The sequence below is a fragment of the Boleophthalmus pectinirostris genome, unplaced genomic scaffold, assembly GCF_026225935.1.
Source record: "Boleophthalmus pectinirostris isolate CB_2022bp ecotype Guang Dong unplaced genomic scaffold, ASM2622593v1 HiC_scaffold_8, whole genome shotgun sequence".
NCBI classification, from domain to species: Eukaryota; Metazoa; Chordata; class Actinopteri; order Gobiiformes; family Gobiidae; genus Boleophthalmus; species Boleophthalmus pectinirostris.
Genome location: NW_026571515.1, coordinates 15,117,473 through 15,129,664, shown reverse-complemented (window position 1 = coordinate 15,129,664; position 12,192 = coordinate 15,117,473). Strand labels below are relative to the sequence as shown.

The following is a 12,192-nucleotide window of genomic DNA, read 5'->3' as shown; positions in this document are numbered from 1 at the left end:
AAAATCCAGTGTTACACTAAGTAACAACTGAACCTCGTCGTCGGTCCACGAAAAGACAGTTTTTACACTCGCCATATCCCTCGGCTCAAAATCAGCTGCTGCAACTTCAAACTTCCTTGTCCCGATGTCCGCTCATGAGACACCGGGACATCGTGACGACGTGACACCAGACTATCACGTGACGAGCGTTTCAGGGGCTTTGCGTTACTGTGTGGACAGGGAACGCTTTGATTGCAGATACAGAAATGACGTGTCTGGACGCAGATTTTTTTTCCAATACAGTGATACGCGGATTCTTTTCAGTGTAAACGTAGCCTGAGAGACAGTTTATGCAAATGAGCCATGTGGTTTTAAGTTTCATTTCGGTAAAATATTGACAAATATGCTCAAAGCTGTGTGGATAGGGAAGGCTGGGGAACACAGAAACGACGTGTCTGGACACAAATCGTTTCCGATACGGTGATACGCGGATTTGTTTCAGTGTAAACGTAGTCTAAATCTCTGTTACTTCTACTTTTAGCTTTGTTTTAACATAGGGTGACCAGATTTTCAAAATAAAAAACTGGGACATCCCTATTTTTTGGTGGTTGGTAATAATAAAACTGTGAAACGAGTGCGTAATTAAAGAAAATTGTTATGCAGAGACCATTCAACACAAACATGCGAGTCAGTATAGTCACTTTTTCTTTGTGTCTTGGTCATTTTTAAGCAGCTTTTATGTATTTTATCTACAGAAAAGACAATTTGTCTTTTTGAACTGTTGGCATGGAGCAAACTGTTCAAAAATAGGGACGTTTCTTGTATAAAACTGGGACAAATCACTAGTTTTGGATAAATCTGCTGGGACAGGGGACACAAGGCTCAAAACTGGGACTGTTCCGGGTCTGGTCACCCTATGTAAACACAATCTGAACAGAAAGAAGTGACTTCACTGGAATTACGACAGATGATCTGATTTGTGTTGCAAACAAGTCCCTCTCAAATAACATTACAGTCACAAGCTTAGTACCATTGGCCAACAGTTGGTCACTCTCACCTTTTTTGTTGAAAATCAAACACGTAAACAGGACCATGAATGCTTGTATTGATCTCAAACTCCTGAAAATGTGTTGTTTAAATCCATTTTGGGTTTTTTCTTGAGATTTCAGAAGATTTTTAAACTTTACTGCCACCCATCTGTAATAAATATGCTTGACCTTATAGCATGTTATGATATGAAACCCAGCAAACATTTTTTATTAAAAAATTTGCTATACTCTGAGATAATAAAAAGTATAACTTTTATGTATACAAAGTTGTTCTGTAGTTATTTGAGAGATGAATTTCAGCTACATGACACTTTTGGATCAGTTTTGTCTCATGTTAAATTTGTTTAAATGTGTGTTTTTGTTTAGTTTTTTTTTTTTGTCTCTGCACTGGTATCGGTTTACAATAACGGTCAAAAGTTTTAGAACACCCACATTTTTCCAGTTATTTATTGCAATTCAAGTCATGCAAGTCCAGTTCAGAGCCTTTATGCTGAAAATCAAACACGTAAACAGGACCATGAATGCTCGTATTGATCACAAACTCCTGAAAATTTGCCATTTAAATCCATTTTGTGTTCTGTGTGAGATTTCAGAAAATTTTAAAACTTCATTGCCACAAAAGAATCAGAAAACGCACACCAAAATTCTAGGTGCAAATGCAAGGAACAGCAAGACAAAAGTGAAAAAATGCATAGCACGCTCAGATAGTCGATGTCCAAAAGCATTATTATGTTTAAAATAAGGTTTCAGCAAAAAAAAAGCCTTCATCAGATATTTTTCTTGCTTTGTGCTGTGGTCCAAATGAAGAAAAATATCTGATGAAGGCTTTTTTTTTGCCAGAACATTATTTTAAAAATAAAAAAGCTTTTGGACATCAGCCATCTGAGTGTGAGTTTGTATATACATTACCTGTTACTATTTTATTTATCGTTTTGTTATTAAAGTTCTATCTTCGTTTTTGCAACCAAGCAAATATTAATATACATTTACTCACCTTAAATCCAGTAGACTCTCACTTTCTTCTAAAAAATATTGACTTGTCAGATCTCTTTTGTACTGGATATGTTTCCTCTGTCCAGATAAAAACAGCTTAGTTGCAAAGTATTTTAAATATTTCAGATTCGAGCTTTAAAAATGAATGAAAAAGATCTTCTCCGGTTCTTCAAACTCTTATAAAACTGTTTTCATTGCACAAAAATATCAACTTTCAGGAATTTTTAGAGTGTATCTGAAGTGCTGAGTAAGGCTTGCAGAGTTGTTGACCAGATCAGACATCCAGTGTGCGTCAGCCCGATGTGGAAACTCCCTTGAGCCGCTCCAAGCATCAGCTGTCAGCGGAGGTAAAACCTGTCTTCAATACTCGGTATCCATTTCATAAACGTGCAACAGTTCAAAATTTTTTTAAAAGCATAAATATCCAATCATTTGCATCAATCCAACTCAAAGCATAAATGACATAGAACCAAAAATGTACATGAAACTATCTGTACTTCGAGTTCAGTTATTTTAAGGGGTACTAGACAAGGTTCCCCTGTAAGCCCTCTGGAGTTCTATCCTCGCTTCTTTTTCTTTTTCCATGTAACGTGTTCGGAAAACCGTCTTGATGTTTGTTCACAACTTCCCCCCCATTCAATGAGAGAGAGAAAGAGAGATGGAGAGAAAGAGAGAGATAGAGCGAGGTTTCAACTTACACTGGTTCAGATTTCAGTTCTCTCTCTCTCTTATCTCTCTCGCACACACACAGAGTCTATATGGGGCGGGGGGTGGGACGGCGAGCAGGGAGGGGGGTGGTATGTGGACAGATTAAGACTGTGCCAGCTTGTGCTCTTTCTTTGGTTACAGCCCCGGTCACCCCAGCCAACAGCCACCCCGACACGGAGGGGGGTAAGAAGCGCTAACTGTGGCCTAAATGGTTCATTAACTTCTACTCATTACCATTTGTGATTTATAGACTATAGCAGAATGAAAGACTTTCAACAGGATATCAAAAAGTTAATTTAGGTATTGCTAAGTTTAGAAAGGAGACTTGTACCATCATTTTGAAGTATTCTTGGTAGCGGGCTACTGGAACTGAAAGGTTTATGTCCATGTAGTTCTCGGAAGTTTAGCAGCTACTGTACTGCTGTAAGACAATAATGTAAGTCTACACCCAGGAAGTACATGATGTTTTATACAATAACTGTGAAAAGCTTTAACCAGAACTACTCGATTAGCACAACAGCTTCCTGCCCACAGCAGACTGAGACTCTGATTGAACTTTATAGTAGGGCTGGGGTGGTTGGTAAAAATAAAACTAGCTTTTTGTACTTACCACCACATGGTGGTAACTGAGCTAACTTCATAAAATCAAAAAATGAATGGTACTTGTTTGTTTCAGCATAAAATCTAGCCTAGTGTAACCAGACATCCCTGTTTACCCGGGACACTCCCAGTTTTGAGCCTTTGTCCCCTGTCCCAGCAGATTTATACAAAACCACTAATTTGTCTCAGTTTTATCAAGAAATGTCCCGGGTGTCCCTATTTTTGATTTGATCTAAACCAGGATTTAAACAGGACTATCACAGTTTTGGATTAATCTGATCCATGCCAGTGCCAACAGTAAAGAAGATCATAAATTGTCATTTGTTTCGCAAAAAAATGCAGTGACAGAAATCCCTGAGATTATGACTGACATGAAAAAGCACAAAGTTTCATGTTATTTTCACAATTTTATTTATACTAAACATTCCAATCCGGGTGTGTACCAGTTTTAATTTTGAAAATCTTGTCATCCTAATGTAGTGTTTTTCTCTCAAACACATGTTACTTGAACTGACTGCTACTCGGTTGTTGCCACTTAAATTGTTATAACCTCCATTTAAAGAGATCGTTCATTGTTTACACTTGTGGTTTATTTGATTTTAGTGGAGAGAGTGGCTATGATGAACGCAGCCTAATAAGACACAGACACAGCATGACCTTTTTTCAGACTAAAGCAAATTATTTATTAATTAATTATTGCATTTATATAGCGCCTTTCAAGTCACTCAAAGCGCTTTAGAGTCCATTGTTCACTTACTCCACTCTCAGTGGTGGTAAGATACTGTTGTAGCCACAACTGCCCTGGGGCAGACTGATGGAAGCGAGGCTGCCAATCTGCACCATCGACCCCTCTGATCACTACCATCTCACACTCACACACTTTTTTACTAGGCAATGTGGAGTGCCTTGCCTAAAGACACAACAACAGTGGCGCCCCCCTGTGGCACCTAGAATTCCCAGTGGTCTCCCATCCATGTACTGCCCAGACCTGGCCTCATTTAAGTCTGAGCTCTGATGAAATCAGGCTTTGACAAGTCAATATGGCCGCTACATTAAACAACGTAAATAAGAGTAAAAATGTTAAATGTGGTTCTCAATTTAAAGGAGAGCTTCATAACTCCTGCTTGGAAATATTGTCCCTTTCACAAAGGCAATGGCACAAAATCTATTTATTTACACAGATATCATTCTGAAGTATAGCTTTAATTCTCTATTTCCATGGAATTATGCAGAAAATTACATGTTGTTGCTTTAAATCTATTATAGATTATTCCATCCATCCATTTTCTTCTACTTATCCGGGGCCGAGATTATTTGATTTCTTTATTTGATAGGGCCAAGTTTGTAGTTTAGATGTGTAACATACTACAACATTTACAGCTAAGGCTTATTTGCAATGTTCCTAGAAATGCTTTTACAGAAAGGCAAAGAAAAAAGGATTAGATTATGTCATTTTTGTTAGACCTACATACAGTACAACTACATAAACAGAAGATTGTTTTACACAGCCCCTACTATTCAGTGCAATAACAAATGTAATAAAAGTAATATTGCATATATGCAGTGTTGGGAAGGTTACTTTTAAAATGTATTCCTCTACATATTACAGATTACATACCCCAAAATGTAGTTTGTAACGTAATCCATCAAGTTACTTAAAGTAACATAATCTGAATACTTTGGATTACTTGATATTGTCATGCTTTTTAAAACTGCATGAATGTAGCAACCACATCCTGAAAATTCATGTTTGTTCTCTTCAAATTGTCTGTTGAGTCCAAGTCTTCATACAGTTGTTTGCTGTAGAGAAGCAAAGATTAGAATATCTGAACATAAGACGTTTTGTCTGCTAAAAGACAATAAAAAAAACAGTCTTTACTTAAACATATTAAAACTATTATTGATAGAGAAATGATTTCTATATGAGATCATTGCTGTCTTAAATTATGTCCACCCTACTGTTAGGTATCATATTGTTTATAAAAAAAAAAAAACTTTCAGTACAAACATAAAGGCTCCAACCCAGTAAAAATGATGATCAGATTATTAACAACGACGATTATTAACGACCTCGCCCATTGAGTGACTGACACCACCAATGTTAACAAGACGTTTATCGCCCCGGTCTGTTTGGGTTTCCGGCAATGAGTGGAATTACCAAAATAAAATTTAAAAAAATGGGATATAGCCCAGAATGTGAAAATAGGAAAATACCACCATGTAATCCATTTATTTCAACAAAGTAACTGTAATCCAATTACCACTCACTGAAACAGTAACTGTAACTGAATACAGTTACTCATAATTTGTACTCTGATTACATAACGCTGGTACATGTAATCCGTTACTCCCCAACACTGCATATATGATAAGGTTCAAGTCTCTCTCTGGTTCTTGAGGTGCTCCAGTTTGCTCCCATAAACCCAACAGATCAAATTTAACTCAATAATTATAGTCTGTGGAGGAGTTCACCATCTTCCAATTCACTTATATGTAGTTTCAGACTGCACTGTTGTATATGAACATTTTACCAACAAACTGAAGAGAAAAACATGAAACAGGACACGGTGAAGCATGAGAAACATTTATTACAACGTCAGATATTCATTTACCCGAGCGTCTTTGTGACAGACGCGACACAGTCCATGCTAAAGACAAAAAACTAGTATTTATTTACCTGCCTTTACGGCACTTCTATCCTCAAGCTCGACCGATCTAATTTTCAATCCATAAAAAGATAAGAAAATAAATAAAATAATGCTTGAATATCATCTGGTTGCTATATTCACACATACATCTTTTTGTTTAGTTATTGTCAAGAGTTTTAAATCCTAGAATAGTAGTACTTTAGTCCAGTCTTGTATTCCACACTGCATTCATCCACATTTGGTCAATAGAGAGAAATTAGAGTAAAAAAAAATAATTTGGATTTGACATTGTGGCATGTTTAGTGGTCATATATAAAACGTGAACATTGGGGCAGAAGTTGTGTGTGTCGTGAGATGGAAACTGAGAAGAAGACAAACTTTTCAAGAGACAGTTCAGGTTAGGAGTAAAAATACTGACTACAAAAGTTGGACACCAGGTCGTCCATTTGGATATTTGGAGTCCAGATGGAAACCTGCGAACTGTTTTCATGTTCGTTCACAGATCAAACCATGTCATGTGTCGAGAAGAGCTTTTAGGGCCGAGGAATTACATCAAAACAACTCAGGAACTGATCAGATAACTGAGAGAATCATCGCCATATTTATCAATTAGCAAAATAATTAGTAATGTGGACTGTGCATGTTGTCCCTGTGTCCTTAGATGTTCTCGTTTCCTCCATCAACCTAAAATTTGCAAAATAACCCATCAAAATATTATGGCTGAGTGGTTATCGAGCACTCACGCCCCATTGCATGAAGGTTCTGGGTTCTACTCTCTGTGTGGAGGTTGCATGTTTCTTCCCGTGTCTAGGGCACTTGGGTTTCGTCATCAACTCAAGGATGTTTCTTGTTTTAAAAAGACGTGAAAGAATCAGAGCGTCGCACATCAATTACTTGAGAAGGGTGCGTTGGATGAGACGGCCCAAGAACATAGAGAAAAATCCCGCACACCGTCTTACTTGCAAATTGAGAGATTTATTAGATTTATTAGAACAAACTGTGCAACATTTAGGTCTTCGAAGCCCGAAACGTTGCATGGTTTGTCCTAATAACTCACGATTTGCAAGTAAGACAGTGTGCAGGATTTTTCTCTCCGTTTTAAAAAGACAAAATAAAACTTAATCAAAATTTGAGATTGAACAATAAAAACTAGAGCTCGGTGATACAACAAAAAATCATAGCACATTGTTGTTATATCACGCAGCTCTAGAAGAAAGGATGTTATTACGGTTTTACTTTGTTTCACTTCGTACAAACCTTCTGACCTCGCAGCATTAGATTTTGTTCGCTCGACAGCAGGCGGATACTTTTTTAAAATTTTACCAATTGCTGTTATTTGGTCGTGACGTATGTAATGCGCCGCTAACTGGATTAACTGGTATATTAAGCTTTTCCAAAATCCTGTAGGAAGGACAATAATGTCTTTCCCCTTGATAAAATTCACCAAGCATTCTCTTTGTTCCGGCTTTAAATCCTCGATCTTGGGAATTGTTGACAACACTGAATGTCTGTCTCTTCACTGATTGGCTGGTGTCTGAACTCACACTTCTGGAGTTTTTGTGAACCGTCTAGTGTATTCAGATTCCTGACCTAGTCGCTGGAGAGAAATGAAATTGAGCAGAGGCACTAGGTGGCACCAGCCTGGCTACTGAAGGATGGGTCTTGTTTTAAAAATTGAACAATAAAAACTAGAGCTGGCAGCATCACAGAATGAGAACATCTTGGCCTATTTAAGCTTTGAAACTGCTGCGATTTATAAAATAAAAAAGTAAAAACTTGATTTCACTCTTCAACCAAGCTCAACCTCACCAAGACTAGCTCAAGATCCGGAGATGGGTCCAATTGCTCCTGGCATAAAGGTTTAACCAAGTGACGCTGAAGCTCGGGTCAAACGCAAAGGACGAATTTCACAATAAAATATCTTAAACTTAAGTGCTTCAGTTTTGTCCTTTGTATTGAGACCTGCTCTATCTCCATCTACAATCAGAGTCAGTATTTTCACTGCCAAATCTAAACTGTCTCAATAAATTCATCTTAAAGGTGCATTGCGTGACTTTTCTGGTGGACGGATCGCCACCCGCTTGTCTCCATGGAGATGTTGTTGCTTTGCCTGGAACACACGAAACATTTCCATCTACCATTTATTCATTTTTACTGATCAGAAATACATCTCCCTCATGACAGATCGGTTTAATCTTTACTGCGGAACATTCTAGACAAAGCAGAGACATCAGGGGGCGGACCATCGTTTAGAAATGGCAGTGCATTTTTAAAGACAGATACGAACGGTTTATTAATGCAAAAAGTGTTTGCAATGGAGTGAAGGAAAGCATAGAAGAGACTTGTTAAAGCTCTTATTGCACTCTCTCAAGATATGTACAAATACTTGTGATAAAATAGTGGGACAGATGTACATTAAAAATATTGACACAACCATGTTTTTGCATAAAATCTAGAAGAAAAAAAATCTAAAACACGTCCACATTTCCTTGCTTTATGTGAACTGATTGTTTGCTAAGACTTTGGACATTCTTCACCTAACATAAATAAAAGATGGTAAATCTATGCATTTTTTTCAAACAGAAATACAGTGAAAACTAAAACGTACGGTTTACACAACATTTACAGCATTTTACCGACACGAAACAATTCAAAAACTAAAAATGAGCGAAAATAAAAGGGGCTCAGTTAGGTGTATGTGTGTGATTTAATGACACCAGGTTTGACTAAAAGATTAAAAGAGGAGAAAGAAGAAAACATTTAGATATTATTGCAAATTGAAAATAAATGTGACTATCATGTAAAATGGCAACAATATACACTTAGAAACTCGATTTATTTAGATTTTCCAGTGAAATACAGGACCGTTTGGCTTTTGGACTTTAGTTTGTCAAGGTTTTAAGAATCGAGATAAAATATATTGGCAGTGCATTCACAAACATTTTTCTGAAATGATTCCAAGTTTTCAGTCTTGGCTTGTCGTTGGCAGACTAATGCATCTAACAGAGCAAAGGTTTAATTTCAAACGATTACAGAGTCATTGAATTATTTGGCTGAATGAACGCTTTGTGGTTCAAACTAGATCTTCTGAATTTTGTGAAGCCCTGGACACACCTTTTTTCTTTGTGTTTACTGCTATTTACATTTTACAGATACACACTGAGGGTAGAGTCCTGCACCTGCACACAACGCGGGAGTGGGCAGGTGGGATGATAAGCTGCAGTCCCGCAAACTAACGTGTATACCGCGCAGACCGTCCCCCCTCCCGTATGTCGCGCAGGCTGTGCCACTAAACAGAACTAAACCAGAACTAAACCAGAACTAAAACAGCTCTACAACAGGTCTAAAACAGGATTCAGCAAGGACTTAAACATGCCACCCCCCAGAACTAAAAGCAGGTCTAAAACCAGGACCAAAACCAGGACTAAAACTAGGACTAAAACCAGGACTAAAACAGGATTTAACCAGGTCTAAACCAGGTCTAAACCAGGTCTAAAACCAGGTCTAAACCAGGACTAAACCATGCCATGCGGGCTGTGTCTTCAAGCGTACCTCGACATCCCTGTCCGCGAAATATTGTCTGATATAAAACCGGTCTGTGGCGCAAAAAAGGTTGGGGACCACTGTTTTAGACAGTTCCTTTCCACTTTTACGTGTTTGATAGAACTTAAGAAAGCAAACGTCTCCACCTTGCGGGATTTGTGGGCGGGAGCGGAACAAAGTATCGCAGATGCGGGCGGGAGCAGGACTAAAAATTACAACTCTTTGCGGGTGTGGGCAGGAGCGGGACTGACAATTCTGTCCCACGCAGACCTCTAACCTAGGTGCTTTTTTCTTCTTCATTGCGCATTTTTTTGCTGGTGCGACTTATAGTCCAGAAATAGTAAATAGTTTACTCCGTTACCGAAAATGTAACGCCGTTATACTTAAACACCGTTATTCCCTACACTGGTTATTTCATTTCACACTTTGTTGTTTACTGCATCTCATATGTGTTCATTTATAGTTTTGAAGCCTTCAGTGAGAATCTAGAATGTAAAAAACAAAAACTGCAGCAGTACTAATTGTAATGTATCGTTATAGATCGCAAACTGAATTATTTTAGGAGTTATGAGAAGAAATTCTTGACTCTTTCAGTGGCTTCCTGTTTGTTTTAGAAATTATTTTAAGATTTTATTATTTGACTTTGGACACTGAGTTCTGAGGTATTTTAACACTTTTTATTCATGATTTATTCTGTTTTATTGTCCAAATTACTCTGTGCAGCACATTAGAAACGTTTATAAAATGTGTTTACGTAAAAGTGCTATACAAATAAAGTGGATTGTTCCTTTTCAGTCTAGACAAATCCAATTCATCACGGCCCGAGCTGAGTGAGAAGTGCGCCAACAACATGCGAAGGACCTGACAGGAGCAGCACCTGTTGAACTGTGATCTTTAGTCATTACACGAGGGGCCCCCGGGGCTGAGCGGAGAGCCGGGTCTGTACTGTACATGCAAATGACGCTGACCCCATTCCTGTCTCCACATGGGAACCCCCGCCAAGACGCGCTGAGATTGAGACGCGTTCAAGAGCTCCTCAAATGATTCGGAGATGAGGCTGCGAAGATCTTCTATCAGGGATTTTGTTTTCGTCTATTTTGGTTTTCCTTTGCATCGTTCCCAAATTAAACGCTTTTTTAACAGTAAAATTTGCAGCGCAGCTATTACTAACATGGCACTAACAGATAAATGACATGTTGTGAAAGTTATTTAAACATTGGACTTCAAAAACATGCAGGCATACCAAAAAAATTTACCTGGAAATTAGTAAAAATATCATATTGTGGCTGTTTTCGCACGTTGGCATTCAGTACTAAAGCAACATATGAACTAAACATACAAATTTAACTCAAATTGTCAAACGGCAAACAATTTAAACTAACAACTTTTTCTTATTTCTCCTCTTTTGGATGTGAAATTGACTCTTTGGAGCTTTAAGTCATATTATAATGTTGATTCTTCCACAAAAACAGACCTGGAGTTGTGTTTCGTTTCATTCACACATTTCCAGTTTGTTTGTGACGAGGAAACGACATTATAACAGATCAGAAAATAGCCTAATATGTGCCCTTTAACCCAAAATGTAAATACGGTAAATGTGTGTGTGTGTGTGAGAGAGAGAGAGAGACTGCTGGTGTGTGATGGAGCGAATGGCTTCAGTTAAATTAAAAAGGGTCGCTAAAAGAAGTTGGATCATGGGCCCTCGGACTTTTAATGCTTGCTTCAGTAGCTGTGTCCCATGTGGTTGGATAGGACAGGCTCGGTCTGGAACCCAGGGGTGGGGCTGTGGGGCTCTGGTACTCGGGAGGAGTGGGGGGGGTCCGGTACCCACGGGTGCTAGTATCCGTCGGTTCTGTAGCTTTGATGTGCGTCAGAGGTGAGCTGAGTCGTTTCTGTGGCTGAAGATGGCTGCACCACTACAGGCTCCCCATCTACAAAAAAACAAAAACATGTGCAAGGTCTGTAGCTCACCAAAGGATTTCAAAATTATACCATTGTGCTGATGAATAAAGTTTTTTTTTGTGCACTTAAAGCAGATGTCACAGAGAAAAACAATTACTAGAAATATAATGTAACTTTTTTTTTTTATTCCCCCACTAATATATATATGTATGTGTGTGTATGTGTGTGTGTATATATATATGTATATATGTATATATATACATATATTTTTTTTTTTACAATATAGATTGGATTTTGTATATATATGTATATATAAATAAAAAATAAAATAATAATAATAATAATGATAAAGATGATGATAGTAATTAAATTGAATAAATAAATATATTTTAGTTATTTACATGCCTATTACTATAGTAAATGTATAATTCTGAAGTACAACTTTTTGCACTAACAAAAGGACAGTGGTTTATGTTTCATAGGTGTCTAACAGTACCTAAACGCACGCCCTCTTTCTTACAATCGTCTCTATTTTTTGCAGCCACTAAAATGAGCGGCTCTCTGGCATTTTTGTTTTGTAAAGGAGCTCACTGTAGGAAAAAGGTTGGAGACCCCTCGTGAAAGTGGTTTGATTTCTGGTGTGTTTAAAAGCAAAAACAGCATTTATTCATTTGTTTATTTTATTATTATTTTTTTTTACAGTGACCCAAAAGTTGACGTTGTTGTCACACAAGTATGGGAGTGAATCATGGCGAATCATGGTGGAAACA

General features: G+C 37.8%; 2 protein-coding genes across 5 annotated transcripts in view; both read right to left on the bottom strand.

The window, feature by feature from the left end:
• LOC110174722 (tripartite motif-containing protein 54-like) overlaps window positions 1–2,679 on the bottom strand; it is a 30,688-nt gene extending 28,009 nt beyond the window's left edge. For all 3 annotated transcript variants that reach the window (XM_055166450.1, XM_055166448.1, XM_055166449.1), the window contains exon 1: window positions 2,023–2,679. The gene's annotated coding sequence lies outside the window, so the exon portion shown is untranslated. The remainder of the gene's footprint in view (window positions 1–2,022) is intronic.
• Window positions 2,680–5,899: 3,220 nt separating this feature from the next.
• Window positions 5,900–12,192, bottom strand: part of LOC110174721 (dnaJ homolog subfamily C member 5-like) — a 43,964-nt gene continuing 37,671 nt past the window's right edge. For both annotated transcript variants that reach the window (XM_020940823.2, XM_055165802.1), the window contains exon 5: window positions 5,900–11,451. In XM_020940823.2, coding sequence (XP_020796482.1) covers window positions 11,357–11,451 — 95 coding nt within the window. In that variant the 3' untranslated portion in view covers window positions 5,900–11,356. The remainder of the gene's footprint in view (window positions 11,452–12,192) is intronic.